This window comes from Thamnophis sirtalis, unplaced genomic scaffold, assembly GCF_051295495.1.
Source record: "Thamnophis sirtalis isolate CommonGarterSnake01/CBP01778 unplaced genomic scaffold, rThaSir2_p1.2 scaffold_5, whole genome shotgun sequence".
Classification (NCBI taxonomy): domain Eukaryota; kingdom Metazoa; phylum Chordata; class Lepidosauria; order Squamata; family Natricidae; genus Thamnophis; species Thamnophis sirtalis.
This window is the reverse complement of record NW_028261385.1, coordinates 3,736,535-3,750,771: the sequence shown is the minus strand read 5'-3', so window position 1 is coordinate 3,750,771 and position 14,237 is coordinate 3,736,535. Positions and strand designations below refer to the sequence as shown.

At 45.1% G+C, this 14,237-nt stretch overlaps 1 protein-coding gene across 13 annotated transcripts in view; it reads left to right on the top strand.

Moving 5' to 3' along the window:
* CELF4 (CUGBP Elav-like family member 4) overlaps nucleotides 1-14,237 on the top strand; it is an 861,219-nt gene that overhangs the window by 776,564 nt on the left and 70,418 nt on the right. For 7 of the 13 annotated variants that reach the window (XR_015696625.1, XM_087715270.1, XM_087715268.1 and 4 more), the window contains 3 exons: nucleotides 922-1,069; nucleotides 1,723-1,872; nucleotides 11,030-11,095. Coding sequence is in view for 12 of the 13 variants with exons in the window: in XM_087715270.1 (XP_087571396.1) it covers nucleotides 922-1,069; nucleotides 1,723-1,872; nucleotides 11,030-11,095 (364 nt within the window). In the remaining variant the exon portion in view is untranslated. The remainder of the gene's footprint in view (nucleotides 1-921; nucleotides 1,070-1,722; nucleotides 1,873-11,029; nucleotides 11,096-14,237) is intronic. The other 6 variants (XM_087715271.1, XM_087715269.1, XM_087715263.1 and 3 more) reach the window with 1 other exon arrangement.

Sequence of the window (14,237 nt, the reverse complement as noted above, 5' to 3'; positions counted from 1 at the left end):
TTCCTCTTCTCTTCCTCCTCCTCCTCTGCTACTGCTTCCTCTCCTCCTTCTTCTCCTCCTCATCCTCCCCACTACTGCTTCCTCTAATCCTCTTTCTTCTTTTCCTCCTTCTCCTTCTCCATCCTATACTCTTCCTCCTCCTCCTCTGCTACTGCTTCCTCTCCTTCGCCTTTTCCTCTTCCTCGTTTTCCTTCCCCTACCTATACTTCTGCCTCCTCCTCCTCCTTCTCCTCTTCTTCCTCCTCCTCCACCATTGTTTCCTCTTCTCTTCCTCTTCCTTTGCTACTGCTTCCTCTCCTCTTTCTCCTCCTCCTCCTCTGCTACTGCTTCCTCTCCTTCTCTTTCTTATTTTCTTCCTCTTCCTCCTTCTCCTTCTCCATCCTATACTGCTCCTCTCCCTCCTCCACCTCCTCTGCTACCGCTTCCTCTCCTCCTCCACTTCCTCCTGCTTCTCTTACTCCTCCTCCTCCCCCACTACTGCTTCATCACCTCCTTTTCTTCCTCTCTTCCTCCTCCTCCTCTGCTACTGCTTCCTCTCCTCCTTCTTTTTCTCCTCCTCCCCCACTACTGCTTCGTCTCCTTCTCCATTTCCTCCTCCTCCTCCTCCTCCTCCTCTGCTACTGCTTCCTCTCCTCCTCCTCCTCCTCCTCCTCCTCCTCTGCTACTGCTTCCTCTCCTCCTTCTTTTTCTCCTCCTCCCCCACTACTGCTTCGTCTCCTTCTCCATTTCCTCCTCCTCCTCCTCCTCCTCCTCCTCCTCCTCCTCCCTTGAGGCTGGGATCAAAGCAAGAGTTTTGCACCCCCCAGGGCAGTTCTGGCGAGGGGCTCGGGAACCGTCCGCTCTGCCGCCCTCTCCCTCCCTCGCGCCCGGCTGCCCTGCCAGTGAATGCGTGATGTTTTTGCCCTGCTCTCTTTGTTCCAGCTGATGCAGCAACAGGCCGCCATTATGGCCTCCGTGGCGCAAGGCGGATACCTAAACCCCATGGCGGCCTTCGCAGCAGCCCAGATGCAACAGATGGCCGCCCTCAACATGAACGGGCTGGCGGCCACCCCCATGACGCCCACCTCAGGTAAGGGGAAACCGAGGGGGAAACCGAGGCAGCACTGACGCGGCCGAGAAAGCCGCTGCAGTGCAGGAGGTCCTCGACTTACGGCGGTTCATTTAATGACCAGTCAAAGTTTTGCCGGCACTGGGGAAAAAACCCCACTTAGGACAGGTTGCTCACACTTACGACCGTTGCAACGTCCCCGTGGTCATGGGATCAAAATTCAGACGCTGGGCAACCGACTCACATTTACGACGGTCTCAACGTCCCCGGATTCACACGATCCCCTTTTGCAGCCTCCTGACAAGCAAAGTCAGTGGGGAAGCCAGATTCGCTTAACGACCGTGTTGCTAATTTAACAATGGCGGTGATTCACTTACAATTGGGGGCAAAATTAACTTAACAACGGTCTCTCTTAGCGATGGGATTTTTGGGCTCAGTCGTGGTCATAAGTCGAGGACTTCCTATACACTCTCAACTGAGTGTATAGGAAGTGCTCGACGTACGACCACGAGGAACATAATAGATGGATGGGGCAAAACTCACTTAACAACGGTCTTGCTTAGCAATGGAATTTTTGGGCTCAATCGTGGTCGTAAGTCAAGGACGTCCTGTATGTTCTCAAACCAAGGGACGCAATTGATTTGACGCTCTGCCTTTCCTCTCCCGCCCTCTAGGTGGCAGCACGCCTCCAGGCATCACTGCACCAGCCGTGCCTAGCATCCCCTCCCCCATCGGGGTGAATGGTTTCACTGGTCTCCCGCCACAAGCCAACGGGCAGCCTGCAGCAGAAGCCGTCTTTGCCAACGGCATCCATCCTTACCCAGGTAGGACAGAATTTTGACCTTGGAACCTCTGGCTTCAACATCCGACCCAATATTTTTGCTATCTGTGGAATTCTGGGTGTTGTAGTCCATGCATCTTTGAAGAGGCAACCGTACTCAAAGACCAAGGAAACCTCATAAAATAGCTCCATTACTTTGCTTCACTAAAAAAAATCCCTCACTCTGTAATCCCTTAACTCAGCGTAGAGTCAGAGCAACTAGCTGAGCATTTACTGGCCCGATGCCCTTCCTGTTGCCTACACGGGGTTCACAGCAGATGCTTTCTTTCCATGCCCTAAGAGAGAAACGTTTTCTGCTTTTAGGGCCCCGTAATCCCTTAACTTGGGGTAGAGTAAGGACGACTAAATGGAGCAGAGCATTTACTGGCCCGATGCCCTTCCTGTTGCCTACACGGGGTTCACAGCAGATGCTTCCTATTTATGCCCTAAGAGAGAAACATTTGCTGCTACCTAGGATTGAACTCTCAACCTTCCAAGTGGGAAGCGAGTGTCTTCACCACTAGGCCACCAATGCCACTCGCTCCTTGGCTTCATGATTAGCAGATTAATCACCACAGCTCTTGTTTATATTTACATGGATTTTATTACGTGGATGTTTTTATTGTTTAAATGTCTTTTTAAATTATTTAAAATTTTTAGATTTGTAATCCACCTAGAGTCACTTGGTTGAGTTGGACAGTCATAGGAAATGAATGGATGGATGGATGGATGGATGGATGGATGGATGGATGGATGGATGGATGGATGGATGAATGAATGAATGAATGAATGAATGAATGAATGAATGAATGAATGAATGAATGAATGAATGAATGAATGAATAGTAGGAAACACCTCCTGAACAGACATAACTAAGATTGGTTACTTTCTTGTGGACATTGCATTACCCAACTAGGGAACATCATCAGCACCAGAAGGGAGTGGGGTTTGCAGAGAAGAAGAGGAGGATGAGGATAAGGATAAGGAGGATAAGGATAAGGAGGAGGAGGAGGAGGAGGAGGAGGAGGAGGAGGAGGAGGAAGAGGAAGAGGAAGGGGAGGAGGAGGGGAAGGAGGAGGACTGTGAGGTCCTTGGTGCTCTCTGAGCTTGGTTGTTTTCTTGCAGACATTTCATTACCCAACTAGGGAACATCATCAGCACCAGAAGGGAGTGGGGTTTGCAGAGAAGAAGAAGAGGATGAGGAGAAGGAGGAGGAGGAGGAGGAGGAGGAGGAGGAGGAGGAGGAGGAGGAGGAGGAGAAGGAGGAGGAGGAGAAGGAGGAGGAGAAGGAGGAGGAGAAGGAGGAGGAGAAGGAGAAGGATGAGGAGGAGAAGGAGGAGGAGGAGGAAGAGGAGGAGGAAGAGGAGGAGGAGGACTGTGGGTGCTTGGTACTCTCTGAGCTTGGTGGTTTTCTTGCAGACATTTCATTACCCAGCTTTATCACATTATCAGTGCTAGTGTGTATGGTTTGCTCCCTGTTTATACACACAGAGGGCACACCCTACATTCACAATCACTGATGATGTTACCTAGTTGGGTAATGAAACATCCACAGAAAAACAGCCAAGCTAACAGAGCACCAAGATTAAGAGAATAACAAAGAGGAAAAGAGCCGATAAAACTCGAAAGATGCAATGGGACAATTTCCCAACTATCCAATAAGGCCACACTTTGAATATTGCATCCAGTTTTGATCACCACAATATAAAAAAAAGATGCGGAGACTCTAAAAAGAGTGCAGAGAAGAGCAACAAAGAGGATTAGGGGACTGGAGACTAAAACATATGAAGAACAGTTGCAGGAACTGGGTATGTCTAGTTTAATAAAAGGGAGGACTAGGGGGATGACATGATAGCAATGTTTTAATATTTGAGGGACTCCTACAAAGATAAGGGGGTCAAACTGTTTTCCAAAGCACCAGAAGGCATGACGAGAAACAATGGGTGGAAACTAACCAAGGAGAGAAGCAACTTAGAACTAAGGAGAAATTGTCCTGACAGTGAGAACAATCAATCAATGGAACAACTTGCCTCCAGAGGTTGTGGGTGATCCATCATCCATCCATCCATTTCAAAAAGAGGCTGGACCATCATTTAGCTGAAATGGCATAGGTCTCCTGCTCAAGCAGGGGGTTGGGCTAGATGACCTCCAAGGTCCCTTCCAACTCTATTTTTTCGGTTCTTCTGCTAATTAACTAATGGATCGACTTCCTTCAGAAGTGGTGGATGCTCCATCATCAGAGGCTTTCAAAAAGAGGCAGGACCATCATTTAGCTGAAATGGCATAGGTCTCCTGCTCGAGCAGGGGGTTGGGCTAGATGACCTCCAAGGTCCCTTCCAACTCTATTTTTCGGTTCTTCTGCTAATTAACTAATGGATCGACTTCCTTCAGAAGTGGTGGGTGCTCCATCATCAGAGGCTTTCAAAAAGAGGCAGGACCATCATTTAGCTGAAATGGCATAGGTCTCCTGCTCGAGCAGGGGGTTGGGCTAGATGACCTCCAAGGTCCCTTCCAACTCTATTTTTCGGTTCTTCTGCTAATTAACTAATGGATCGACTTCCTTCAGAAGTGGTGGGTGCTCCATCATCAGAGGCTTTCAAAAAGAGGCTGGACCATCATTTAGCTGAAATGGTATAGGTCTCCTGCTCGAGCAGGGGGTTGGGCTAGATGACCTCCAAGGTCCCTTCCAACTCTATTTTTCGGTTCTTCTGCTAATTAACTAATGGATCGACTTCCTTCAGAAGTGGTGGGTGCTCCATCATCAGAGGCTTTCAAAAAGAGGCAGGACCATCATTTAGCTGAAATGGCATAGGTCTCCTGCTCGAGCAGGGGTTTGGGCTAGATGACCTCCAAGGTCCCTTCCAACTCTATTTTTCGGTTCTTCTGCTAATTAACTAATGGATCGACTTCCTTCAGAAGTGGTGGGTGCTCCATCATCAGAGGCTTTCAAAAAGAGGCTGGACCATCATTTAGCTGAAATGGTATAGGTCTCCTGCTCGAGCAGGGGGTTGGGCTAGATGACCTCCAAGGTCCCTTCCCCCTCTATTTTTTGGTTCTTCTGTTAATTAACTAATGGATCGACTTCCTTCAGAAGTGGTGGGTGCTCCATCATCAGAGGCTTTCAAAAAGAGGCTGGACCATCATTTAGCTGAAATGGTATAGGTCTCCTGCTCGAGCAGGGGGTTGGGCTAGATGACCTCCAAGGTCCCTTCCCCCTCTATTTTTTGGTTCTTCTGTTAATTAACTAATGGATCGACTTCCTTCAGAAGTGGTGGGTGCTCCATCATCAGAGGCTTTCAAAAAGAGGCTGGACCATCATTTAGCTGAAATGGTATAGGTCTCCTGCTCGAGCAGGGGGTTGGGCTAGATGACCTCCAAGGTCCCTTCCCCCTCTATTTTTTGGTTCTTCTGTTAATTAACTAATGGATCGACTTCCTTCAGAAGTGGTGGGTGCTCCATCATCAGAGGCTTTCAAAAAGAGGCTGGACCATCATTTAGCTGAAATGGTATAGGTCTCCTGCTCGAGCAGGGGGTTGGGCTAGATGACCTCCAAGGTCCCTTCCCCCTCTATTTTTTGGTTCTTCTGTTAATTAACTAATGGATCGACTTCCTTCAGAAGTGGTGGGTACTCCATCATTGGAGGTCTTCAAAAAAAAGAAAGAAAGAAAGATTGGACAACTGTTGGTCTGAAATGACAAAGGCTCTCCTGCTCAAGCAGGGGGATAGACTAGAGGACCTCCAGGGGTCCCTTCCACCTCCATGTTCCCTTTTTTATGGCCCTTCCCATCAAGCCAGGATCCTTGTCAAAGCAGCCGAGGACATGCCACCCGTAAGCCAAGAATGCCGGCTCAGCATTGGTTATTGGTTATTGTTGTGTCTGAATGCCTAATTAATTGCAACACTAAATGCACCCTCTTTTCATCACCGCATCAGCTGTCTTAATCAATCTTCATAATACAGAATCGGTAGTAGGGCACCCATGAATTTTCATCTACATAAATTGTGGGAAACCGCTCCCAAGCTTGTTGTACCAAATGATATAATTATGGATATAGATTAGACTTGGGGAGAATGATTTAAATTGGATTTGGGAAGAAATTGAACAGGGTGTGTGTGTGTGTGTGTGTGGATATACTGTATATATTTATTTGTGTTAATCCTGACCTTGCAAAAGCCTGTTCTTAAAACGACAGTCTTGGTCGTCGGTTTTTTTGTGGCCTCTCGCAAAATTGTCGTGTTAAACATTGTCATTCTGCTTCATTTGCCGGGGCCACAGCTACAGAAACAGAAGTCTAAAAGTGTGTGCGAAGAAGAGAGAAAGAGGTTTTATGTCTTCTCGGGAGTTTTATTTAGTTTTGTATTTTAGCTTTGTTCTGAGTAAAATGAAACCGTAGAAAATGAGGTTTTGCCAATTATGAAGTTGGTGCTGGGTTCCACCTGGAAATGAGTTCCATTGCTAAGACTGAAAAGTTTGAAGACTTTGGACCGAGCAGAGCTCAAGAAAGAAAATTATGGCAGGAACTGAAGTCTGTAAGAATGGAATGGAATGGAATGGAATAGAATAGAATAGAATGGAATGGAATGGAATGGAATGGAATGGAATGGAATGGAATGGAATGGAATAGAATAGAATAGAAAATATGGGGTAGGGTAGGGTATGGGAGTGGAGCGGAGTGGAGTGGAGTAGAGTGGAGTAGAAATAGAAATATAATAGAAATAGAAGTAGAAAATATGGGGTAGAGAATAGAATAGAATAGAATAGAATAGAATAGGAATAGGAATAGGAATAGGAAATATGGGGTAGAGAATAGAATAGAAATAGAAAATATGGGGTAGAGAATAGAATAGAATAGAATAGAATAGGAATAGGAATAGGAATAGGAATAGGAATAGGAAATATGGGGTAGAGAATAGAATAGAAATAGAAAATATGGGATAGAGAATAGAATAGAACAGAACAGAACAGAACAGAACAGAATAGAATAGAATAGAATAGAAAATATGGGATAAATAGAATAGAAAGAAAATATGGGGTAGAGAATAGAGTAGAGTAGAATAGAATAGAATAGAATAGAATAGAATAGTAGAAAATATGGGGTAGAGAATATAATAGAATAGAAATAGAAAATATGGGATAGAGAATGGAATAGAATGGAATGGAATAGCATAGAATAGAGTAGAATAGAATAGAATAGAATAGAATAGAAGTAGAAAATATGGGGTAGAGAAGGGAATAGAATGGAATGGAATGGAATAGAATAGGAATAGGAATAGGAATAGGAATAGGAAATATGGGGTAGAGAATAGAGTAGAGTAGAGTAGAGTAGAGTAGAGTAGAGTAGAGTAGAGTAGAGTAGAGTAGGATGGGATGGGATGGGATAGGATAGGATAGGATAGAATAGAATAGAATAGAATAGAATAGAATAGAATAGAATAGAATAGAATAGAATAGGAATAGGAATAGAATAGAATAGAATAGAATAGAATAGAATAGAAAATATGGGACAGAGAATAGAATAGAACAGAAAAGTACAGAAAAGAATAAAATTAGAATTAGAAATAGAAATAAGAGAAATAGAAATAGAAAATTTGGGATAGGGTAGGGTAGGGTAGGGTATTGGAGTGGAGTCTCATGGAGTGAATTGGAGTGGGGTGGAATAGAGTAGAAATAGAACAAAACAGAACAGAACTGGAAGGGACCTTGGAGGTCTTCTAGTCCAGTCCCCTGCTCAAGTAGGGGAATTTACACTATGTCTCCTTGATTTTTTTCTTTGAAAACATTTTGCTTCTCATCCAAGAAGCTTCTTCATTTCTTCAGTTCATTTATAATGGAAGAAGCTTCTTGGATGAAAAGCGAAAAGTTTGGAAAGAAACGGCTTCTATTGAAAGAAATGGCTTCTATTGTACTTCCATAAAATGGCTTCTACTGTACAGCACAGTTGAGTCACCATGGTAACGGCGTCGCAGTACTCCACAAGGGGGCTCCCTCTGGTAAGGGGGAAAAATCCAACATTAGAAATGACAGAAATGGACGAGTTAACACTAAATTTAAAAGACAAAGAAGAGTCTGAATATTATGAAATATGGGATAATTGTTACAAACGGTTGCAAAACAGGAATAAAATTAATTCAGCCGAGAAATAATAGAGAAACGTATAGAACTGTCGATAAATGCGTATATAAATAGAGAAGCGAAATAAGATTGATATGTACAGGTACGATGACATAACACATCAGATGTTTATCTGATGATTGTAAGATGTTATGGAAGGGAAAAAAAGAATAAGAAAAAAGAAATTACATTTAGTCCGGATATTTTCAACGAAATCGTGGTTTTCCTGTCTAATACAGAATTGAGATAAATAAATACCAGGGCAAGCCCAGTTATCAGCTGGGATAACAGCTGCCAGCATTTTCGATGTTTCTAACTGAAAAGCACAAATAATTTCTTTCACGAAGGAAGGGCAAATTAAGTTATGAGCTTATGTATCAACGTCAAAACGAGCTGCATATTTTAAAAGGCGACAGAGATTTTAACTTGATGCGGATTTTATTTTTTTATGAATATCATTTTGCACGCCACATCCTAAGTCTGGGTTTCTCCTAGCCTGAGATTATAACGTGTAGATTTGTCAAACTTATTGTAATGTGCAATTTGTCATTCAAATCATGCTGGTTAAAATTGCCAATTACTGTGCCATAATCTTATTTTAATGCTGATTTATTTCAACATATTTTTTTTAAAAACTTTCAGACTGACGTGCGATATTTTAATATGTAGATTTATATCAATGTCATTTCGGAATTATTTCTTGTCAAACTTACAGCGCTTGAAAACCTGCTCTTTATTCATAACTAGCTTTCCCTCGACTTTTCTGATTATATTTCTACATCGTCGCAAATGTTGGACTCTATTAGATCCACAAATCTAATAAATAAGACTCACAACCACCTTTCCTAAAATCTATATGTATATATAAAAGCTAAATACCACCCACTTATCACCAAATCTCCAAAACTGTAAAGCTTACAAACTTGAAATTTGGCATGTATGTTCCGCTTGACTTCTATGAGCTCGCTAAGAAAAAGATTTTTGGAAATGACCATCAGATCATCAGTTATTTCTTATACAGTATTATATTAACACGCTCCAATGCTAAGGAGTCAGACGTTCTACTGCCCCTCCCCATCTAAAAGGAACTCTGTTCCAACTGCCAGTTTCCTTATATAGGTGTGGCCAGTGCATGACTCATCCGGCCTGTGAATGGTTTTGTAGCAAAGCACAAGGATCCAGCTAGTGTTGATATAAATGTGACCTCCTTCAGGTTCCCGGCCTGAACAAGGGATCTCCAAGGACCCCTCCAACTTGGTTATTCTGTTCTGTTCTGTCCTGTTGCATCCAGAATGGAGTAAATTTTAGATGGCTGATACCCAGTGGTGGGTTTCAAAAAATGTTGGAACCTACTCTGTGGGTGTGGCCTCCTTTGTGGGAGTGGCTTGCTGGCCATGTGACCTGGTGGGAGTGGATTGCCAGTCATGTGTTTTCTTTCTTTCTTTCTTTCTTTCTTTCTTTCTTTCTTTCTTTCTTTCTTTCTTTCTCTCTCTCTCTCTCTCTCTCTCTCTCTCTCTCTCTCTCTCCTTCCTTTTGTCTCTCTGTTCCTTTTTTCTTTTTTCTTTCATCTCTCTCTCACTCTTTTTCTTTCTTTTTCCTTTTTTTATTTATTTATTTCTTCCTTTCTTTCTCTTTCTCTCTCTCTCTCTGTGTCAATCTGTGTGTGTGAACCACCTTAAATTACCCCACACACAGCACTGGCCTGCATAAGAATATGATGTAAACTTGTTTTTTAAAAGGCATCTTTGGTTTGCGTTAAAACAACAACACACGCAATGTTCTGATTGCACCACAAACGCAGTAGTCATCCTTACCTTTCACAGAGGCACTGAGTTTTATAAATAGGAGCATGATAGTGTAGAATAATCATATCCAAGGACTAATGGTGGGTTTCAAAAAATTTTTGGAACCTCTTCTGTAGGTGTGGCCTGCTTTCCGTGTCCACTGGTGGAACCTCTTCTAACCGGTTCGGTAGATTTGACGAACCGGTTCTACCGAATAGGTGCGAACTGGTAGGAACCCACCTCTGCTGATATCGGAGGGAAAACTGGTGGCCCGGATGGAGGAAAGACACAGCCAGGATTCCATAGAAAAAGCAGGACAATTTTAGGATCATTACTTTGGATTATGAGAGGAAGAGTGGGGAAAGAGGATAGACAAGAAGAGGAAGCCATAGGAGAGAGAGATACACAACAAAAGGAAGAGGGAAGGGAGAGAAAATAGGAAAGAGAGAAGGAGCAAAGAAAAAAGAACAGAGAGGGACAAGAGCGACCAGGACAACAAAACCCATCTAAAACCCCAATAATGCTAATGTTAACTGAATATATATTGTAGAATGAAAATGAGGCTTTTAGTTATACTAGATGAAACAGTTGAGACGGTAAATATTATTCGAAGATGTAGATGTTAAAACACTTGTAACTAAACGACATGCTGCATGTGATGATGGTTTTTTTTTTAATCCTAGGTTATTGTGGTGTCTATTAAATATATAACAGAGAGATACGGTGTGTGTGTGTGGGGGGAAACGTAGTAGGGATGGATTGCTACAGGCAGGGGAATAAGAAACGATACGAAATTATAATCTGTTAAATGAAACGATGAATGTATAAGAATGATAAAGGTTAAAACACCTGTAATCAAATGACATACTGTATGGGATGATGGGCTTTGTTTTCTCTCTCTCTCTGTGTGTGTGTGTGTGTGTGTGTGTGTGTGTGTGTGTGTTTTCTCTGCCTTTCTTTTTCTATTGTTATGTGATTATGTTGCCTATGTAACAAAAATAAATTTCTATTTAAAAAAACCCATCTATTAAGTGAAACTACGGAAGAAGAAATAAAATCGCTGCCAATTAACATTTGCCTGGAATGTTATAGGGTTTCCTGCCTGATGAGGGGGTTGGACTGGAAGACCTCCACGACCCCTTCCAACTCTGTCATTCTGCTGTACTGATGTTGCCAGATGTGTTATGTTTTCTTTCCCGGAGATATTGGCGTGTCTTTCAACCTCCTTTTTCTTTTTTCTCTCTCTCTCTCTTGTGTCTTCGCAGCACAAAGCCCAACCACGGCTGATCCTTTGCAGCAAGCATACGCCGGAGTACAGCAATACGCAGGTCGTTAGTATTAACACTTTCCCCCAATAACCCTTTCACTTTCACTCCTCGTGGGGTCGGGGGGGCTTAGAAAAGTCACATCCATGGCTCATCTCATCCGCACGCCCATTGCGTCTCGGCAGGCCAGGGGGCAACATCTGTGCTGGGTCTTAAGGGGCAGGCATTTATTCCTTAAATTGACCAATAAGAGGAGAATATTTGTAGCTCAGGGTTGAAACGAAGGGTCCTTGATGCTCTCCGAGCTTGGAGGTTTTCTTGCATACGTTTCATGACCCAACTAGGTAACATCATCAGCGCTAGGAGGAAGTGGGGTTGGTGGGAAAGGAGGAGGAGGAGGAAGAGGAGGAGGAAGAAGAAGAGGAGGAGGAGGAGGAGGAGGAGGAGGAGGAGGAGGAGGAGGAGGAGGAAGAGAAGGAGGAGACTCTTTAGTCCTTGGTGGTTTCTCAATTGGATTGTTTTCTTGCATACGTTTCATGACCCAACTAGCTAACATCATCAGTGCTAGGAGGAAGTGGGGTTTGTGGAAAAAGAGGAGGAGGAGGAGGAGGAGGAGGAGGAGGAGGAGGAGGGGGAGGAAGAGAAGGAGGAGACTCTTTAGTCCTTGGTGATTTCTCAATTGGATTGTTTTCTTGCATACGTTTCATGACCCAACTAGGTAACATCATCAGTGCTAGGAGGAAGTGGGGTTGGTGGGAAAGGAGGAGGAAGATGAGGAGGAGGAGGAGGAGGAGGAGGAGGAGGAGGAGGAGGGGGAGGAGGGGGAGGAAGAGAAGGAGGAGACTCTTTAGTCCTTGGTGATTTCTCAATTTGATTGTTTTCTTGCATACGTTTCATGACCCAACTAGGTAACATCATCAGTGCTAGGAGGAAGTGGGGTTGGTGGGAAAGGAGGAGGAAGATGAGGAGGAGGAGGAGGAGGAGGAGGAGGAGGAGGAGGAGGGGGAGGAGGAGGAGGAAGAGAAGGAGGAGACTCTTTAGTCCTTGGTGATTTCTCAATTTGATTGTTTTCTTGCATACGTTTTATGACCCAACTAGGTAACATCATCAGTGCTAGGAGGAAGTGGGGTTTGTGGAAAAAGAGCAGGAGGAGGAGGAGGAGGAGGAGGAGGAGGAGGAGGAGGAGGAGGAGGAGACTTGGTGATCTCTGAACTTGGTTGTTTTCTTGCAGACGTTTTATGACCCAACTGGGTAACATCATCAGTGCTAGAAGGGAGTGGGGTTTGTGGAGAGGAAGAGGGAGGGATCCAGTGGTGGGTTGCAGGCGGTACGCCCTGGTACAGGTGTACTGGATACCGTTCCGGTACGGTGCTCTGGAGGGCCACCTGCCCCGCCTGAGCTCCTTACCGGTCTTTTCAGTCTTTGGCGCTTTTGTGCAGGCACGCGGTGCGTACAGCGCCTGCGTGATGCTCCGCTGAGTAGCTGGAGCGTTGTGGAGGCAGTAAGATGCATGCGGGCACTGCGCGCATGTGTTCAGGCGCTCGGCGCATCCATATGGATGATTCCAGGCTGTACTGGTTGGAACAGGATTTGGAACCCACCACTGGAGGGATGAGTTCAGGAGGAGGAGACTGTGATGCTGAACCCATTTCCTCTTTGTCTTCTGGCTTTCTGGTGCGCACGGCGATCAGCTGTCCTTCGTGCGTTCAGCAGTACCGAAAACCGCCCTGCGCATGCACACCAGCCGGCTGATCGTTGGGCACACATGAACGCTAGAACCCGGAAGTTCGGCTTTTCCGGAGTGTGGTGCGTGCGACGTTTCCACCTCACCTTTGTGGCCCTCGGTGAGAACGTGCCACAATTTCACTCGTATATTGCAGGAAAAAGGTTCAGAACAGGCGTTTCAACATCCTTGTACACCTAACACGTCCAGCTTGTTGCTCCAACCAATTAGTTCGCTTCCTGTGGCGCAACGGACAATCATTAGTTCTTGCTGTGCAGGGAGGAATTTTTTTCAGTGTGGGGATCTGGACATGTAAATTTTAAAATCTGTCTTGGTTGGTGTTTCGTTCCCTCTCTTAATTGCGTGTCCGGCTTGACAGGTAGGTCATGTTGAGATGTTCGATTCTGAGGGTTGCATCTCTTAATTAAAGTCCAAGTATGCAAATAGAGACTTACTCTTTCTTTCCTTCCTGCTTCCTGCTGGGAACCCCAAGGGTTCATTATTCTGGATTCTGCTTGAGATCAAAGGAGCCTTTCTTTCCGATGGCTGTTGGCCGTACTGAGGTCTCTCTTATTCAGAGGCGCTGAGATTCAATTGAGTCTCCTAGACCTGGGTGTGATCCAGGGGAATCGGCTGGGGTCCCAGTTGGTTGAGACTCTAGAACAGGGATGGCCAACCCATGGCATGTGTGCCAGTGGTGGCACGCACAGCCCTCTCTGTGAGCACTGGCATCATTGCACACAGGTCTTCGCGGGCGCCGGAGTGCCAGAAAATGACTTAAAAATTGCCAAAAAAACACCCCAAAAACAGGCTGTTTTCAGGCTGTTTCGGGGCCATTTTCTGCCCGTTTTGGGGCAGTTTTTGGGCCTGAAAATGGCTTGTAAAATGGCCCAAAACTACACTGTTTGTTGAGCCCTTTTCAGGCTGATTTTGGACTGTTTTTCGGGCCAAAAACAGTCCAAAAAATGACTCAAAATAGCCTGAAAACAGCCTGAAAAATGCCCAAAAAGCAGACATGTGCACGCCAGTCAGCTGGTCTTTGGATTTTTGGTGTTCCAGGGTGCACACATGCACGCACATGCACACACATTCCTGTTTTGGGCACTCGGTGATGAAAAGTTTCGCCACCACTGCTCTAGAAAGAGTGCAGAGAAGAGCAACAAAGATGAGGAGCAATGGATGGAAACTATCGTATTTTTCGGAGTATACAGCACACCTTGCCCCCCCCCAACAAAGAGGGTGAAAATTTGGGTGCGTCTTATACACCAAATGTAGCCGCACCCAGCCCCACCCGAGGCCAAAAACACGAGGCATGGAGGCAGCGATGGTCTGTGGCAATCCCTGCAGCCTGGAACAACTGATTGGAGGGGTATTCGGGCAGTCTGATCCACCCGCCAATCAGCTGTGCTGAATCAGGCTGCAATAAGTGCTGAAGCTGACCTGGCTGGTCAGAATTTGCAGCAGCAATCACATTCAGAAAGCACC